General features: G+C 40.2%; 1 protein-coding gene across 2 annotated transcripts in view; it reads left to right on the forward strand.

Annotated features, from left to right (window-relative positions):
- Positions 1 to 5,000, forward strand: part of LOC138013212 (uncharacterized) — a 45,976-nt gene that overhangs the window by 1,856 nt on the left and 39,120 nt on the right. For both annotated transcript variants that reach the window (XM_068860229.1, XM_068860230.1), the window contains exons 2-4: positions 662 to 745; positions 2,896 to 3,054; positions 3,609 to 3,782. In XM_068860229.1, the coding sequence (XP_068716330.1) occupies positions 679 to 745; positions 2,896 to 3,054; positions 3,609 to 3,782 (400 nt within the window). In that variant the 5' untranslated portion in view covers positions 662 to 678. The remainder of the gene's footprint in view (positions 1 to 661; positions 746 to 2,895; positions 3,055 to 3,608; positions 3,783 to 5,000) is intronic.

Genomic DNA, 5,000 nt, shown 5'->3' on the forward strand with positions numbered 1-5,000 from the left:
TATTTCGAATGAGTGCTACTGAAAGAACTGAATTGATTACATATTTACATTGCTTGTACCTTGTTTATTTTCGTCCGCACGGCCACATGTGAATAAATTCAGGAATGCACCGGTCTCACTTCACTTCCATGAAGCAATCGGCGATCACAACAATTATAGAAAGCTAACCTCTCTGAAAATGGGTGCTTCGGACTTAAATACTGTTGACCAATGCCATTTGAAATGGGTGTTTAGGCTTAACACTAATTGTGACGCTGCTTACGGGCAATAGTACTCAATTAAAATACTATTTTTGGGGTAGTCCATTTGGGTAGTCCATCGGGGTAGTCCATGGACTGGGTGTCAGTGGTTTCAGCTCTCCCATTTGAAGTGTTCGTTCCTTTCAACGATTTTAGAGCAAAAGAGAGACTGTTCGCAGTCTTCTCTGATTCGAGAAGTTTGTCTTCGGGCACTCCAGTTCTTCCTATCATTCAAAACTCAACGTTTGTTTCCATCCATTTTCATTTGAGTCAGCTTGTTTTGATTTAATCGTTATTTCCATAGTTAATTAATAGAGCAGTCATGCCGCAGTATAATTATCTGAGAATAAAGGTCTTCTGCATTGTACTATCTAGTAAAATTTAAATGGTTCTCACTTCCTAATTGATTTTTTCCCTTTCAGCCAATTAACAAGAGACCATGAAGACATTCCTTGTTCCTTGGTACTTTTTTGTTTTTTTAATGAATGTTTTTGCTCAGACACCAGGTACGTTTCCTTCCAGTCTTCCTCTGTAACTTTGGAGTAGAAAAAGCCTGTCACGTACGAAGTGGCGCGCATATTTTGAGGCACCCAACTCGTCACGCGATAGACCCACACAATTCCAAAGCAATTACTCAATTACGATTGGCTACATCTCCCATGCCATTTTTGCAACCAATAACAACTTGCGCACTCGCTTTTTCCCACGCTTTGAACAAACTTCATGTGGTCACCGACTTCGGGTTCTGATTGGCTCACCCCAGTGCTTGCTTGCACTTGTTATTGGTTAAAAGTGATTTTCGTAACTAAAAAACCAAATGGTCACCGAAAATAGGTGTCTGTGAACATCAAGTGCTTTGGTGTTCAGAAACACATCCGCTGTCGTGTTGTTTATATGACATTTTTAATAACGATGATGGCGATGATTATTGATGACGATGATTATTGATGACGATACCGACGATTAAGTTCCCAATGTTGCTGTTTCATCCCAAAGCAATTGAGCTGTTGTGGTAACCCTATTTATTAAAAACTGAACTATGGTATCAGATTTGCAGCATTTTCATTGGCTTGTCGGACACAGGCTATCAGTTCCTATACCTGCTGTGCATAATATTATCAAGGAACGCGTCAGCGATAAAGTGAGCTGAAAACTTTTTTTCAGCTCTGAGAAAAAATGTCCTACAAAAGCCGTTTTGGACCGGAATTTACCGAGGCAGAAGTCGATGCTATAGTCGAGAATACTACCCCCTCGAGTTTGTTGATCCTGGAGTTTTTAATAAAACAGTTATTTTACTCGAGCTTACTGGATATACAAAATGATTCTAACCAATTCGGCGCTACGCGCCTCGTTGGTTATCTATCACTTCATATCCAGCGCGCCCTCTTAGAGTAATTGTTAAATAGTACAAGAGGAAGGTAATAAAACTTAGCCATTTCCGAGTTTGTGTCTGCCTCCTCTTGAAAGTGAGTCTAAGTGCGAAATTTTTGTGTTGGTAATTAGTTTTACTTTACATATGAATGAACTAATTTTCACTTAGACTCGCCTTGACGAGGAGGCAGACATGATATTGAGACCTTGTGCGCTATTGCATCTGACGTCACGGCCGCCATGTTCGTGGAAAGAAGAATAGCGAAATTTATTTTTTCTCTTGCTGTAAACTGTATACACTAATGACGATTAATTTTGTACTTTACGCAGAAGCATAATTATTTCCATATACAATGTATTGCTTTCTTGGGCTAGAAACGGGAGCTCCGCTTTTGAGGTTGGCTACATCTGTTTAGTATCACCCAACTAATGGACTAATGCAAATCCTGCATTTTAATTGGCTACGCTACGAGAGCACTATTAGTAATAGTCCTCGAGTAACGAAAAGCGAGACGCTTTTTTTAGTTTTATTCGCAAATAAATATTATTTTACCCTGAGGGGAGTCTTGAACTGTGTAACTGCATCCCCAAGGGTAACATGAAACCTGAGCTGAATCAAACCCAAGCAATTTAAGCCTCCGGAAGGCCTCAAACCCAAAGTGTGTGTAACCACAGCTAATAAGTAATTGAAATAATTACTGGGGCGGATCTTAAGGTGGTTGGGTGTTCGAACGAACTCACTTAACTGAAATGATTTTAATTAAGGATATTAAAGGCCTGCCTTCAACCGAAAGCCATTGCATGCCGTGGAACAATTTTCATGTGTGAAAATTCCACCAAAGCTGAAATTCATCCAATCAGATTGCCACGATAAGCAATGCTAATTTCCATAACAAAAACAAACGGTCGCAAAGCCTGTCAGTTGAAGGAGGGTCGTTAAACAACATGCCATTTTTAAAACCCTGGAAATCACGTTGGCGATGACCTTATGACAAATGGTCCCGTCGGCGCCCCCCCCCCCCCCCCCCCTCCCCTCCCCCCGGACCCCATAGATGGGTCTACCTTCGACGGACTATTCGCCGAACCCTTCTGGCTAAATCCTGGATCCGCCGCATTTTCACCACTTCTCGACAACCGAGAAAGGCTTAAAAAGTGTTCGATTTGTAAGCTGAAACCAACTGCAGTTAGAATGGTTGATTTTAAAAGAACACTACTTAAACATGGCGTTTCTACGAAAGAGTCTTGTAATTCAGGAAATGCAGTTATTAACCTTTTTTGGTTTCAGATTCCTGCCCCAAGCCACCTACCAATCTCTTCTGTCCTACTGATTTAAAGGACACATGTAGCAACGATACAAATTGCGTGACAGGGGCTCTCTGTTGCAGCGATGGTTGCCGAGATCGCTGTAGGGACCCCTCCGAGAACACCAGAGGCCCCACGGAAGGTAACGTAAATGCCAGAGGGGTGTTTTGTGAAAACAAGTCGTATCTTAATAATAATTTTATAGATATCTTTGTCTTGTAACTCTTTAGTTTGGCTGAGATTTGAATCCATGTTTACCAAGGCATAGTAATTAAGAAAAATTCAACGGAGCACCAAAATTGATTACACTAATAATTAAATCACCAACAATTGGTAAAGGAACAGTTTATTCCACATTAAAAGTAATGTTAGAAAGATACTTTATCATGAAGAGAGGGGTTAGCGGATATTTTGTAACAAATACCATGAAAATCCTGAACCTTTGCAGAAAATACACTAACTAAGGACCCATTGATCATTGATCAATTCTTTTTGTGCGGATCCTCCATGATTGATGACTTAATAGTGACAGAAATTTAACGATCAGAGACACAAAGCATGTAGACTATTCTAGGAGATGGTTGGTTTAAATCTCAACGTCACTGTAACACGTCAGATAAATTAATTAGGATCGAAGGATATAGAACTAGCTGATTGCATTGTCATTTTGTGCGTACATCTTTTTTTCGAGTGAAGTAATTCCTCGACCAGGAACCTGTCCCACCATGCTTAAGCCGCCAGCAGGAATTTGTACTTCAGATCCGGACGAGTGCATGTTTGATTGGGATTGTGAAGGACAAACTAAAAAATGTTGTTCAAACAACTGCTTCAGAGAATGTGTGGAGCCAGCTTTGAGATCTGCTGATCGAGGTAAGTCGGCAACTCATTCAGAGGAGCTAAAGGGGCACTTTGGTAAACACTAGTAAACTGACGCCTGGTCCGTAAATCCAGATGATTCATTGAAGTGCCCATTACCTAAACCTGTAACCCTTTCCGCTCAACAATTCCATCTCTGCATTTGTCTAACACTAATTCTCTTGTTCGCTAAACTCTCTCCTTCAAAGTCATTGTTTCACAGGCTCCGAAAAAGTGGAAAAATTAATTTTTATTCGAACTACGATCGCGCATGAAAAAGGACTGAGTTTTATATCGGGTTGACGACACTTTCGTTCCCAGATCTCATCATTTTTCTAAGCCGGCGGGGCCTTCGCAAGAGAAAACGAAGGGCCTTGCAGTCCCAGATTCCAGGACTTTCGGAGGTCAATAGTACTAAACATGGCGGCGCTCAGAAGCAGTACAGTCGTAGAGAAAGTAGCAATAAGTAGTCATGGGTTCCTGGTAATATCGCAGTTAAAAAAAAGACACTCTTGTCTTTACAAAAAGCTCTTTGAGTCCGAACAATAGGACAACCACAACAATTACTCAACACGGCAGCGCTTGGGCTCGTCTTTCATATACCGGATCCGAAATAATTAACATCCATAAAACAAAATATAACAAAACCAATGTAACAATATCTAATCAGTAATTGCTCATTGGAATAATAATCGTTGTTTTGTCTTGCGCCATTTTAGTTCGGTATATGGAAGTCTACCCAACGCTTGGGAAACTTATTCAAGTCAAAATGAAGGATTCTAAAATCAAGGACTCTTTTGAAGAATTTTTAAAGAAATTAGATCGCAGACATGATTTCTTCCAGTTTAAAGTTTTTATGTAGTAGGAGTGAATTACCATTAAAAGTCGCTTGCTTGGGTGGCAGAATTCCGGTAGCATCTCTAAATAAAACGTAAAATGGTAATTTTAAAACTGAACTGACATTATCTATAAATTTTGTAAAATGGTATTTTAGGAGTATGTCTTGGAGCCACTCAGTGTTTCTCTATCAATTTGCGATCTCGCCCTTGCACAGTCACAAATGGACTTATTTTTAGATACACTTTACGCACGAAAACAAATTTAAGAAAGGGCCGCCACTTTAACCAATCATGAGAAGCCATGTTACGCGTGATTGCTTTTGCCATGCTTTTTCAGGGACGTGACAACTAATTTTCGCGGGAACGAGTATTCTAAAATTAGACTCATTTGTGA

Source organism: Montipora foliosa, chromosome 8 (assembly GCF_036669935.1).
Source record: "Montipora foliosa isolate CH-2021 chromosome 8, ASM3666993v2, whole genome shotgun sequence".
Lineage (NCBI taxonomy): Eukaryota > Metazoa > Cnidaria > Anthozoa > Scleractinia > Acroporidae > Montipora > Montipora foliosa.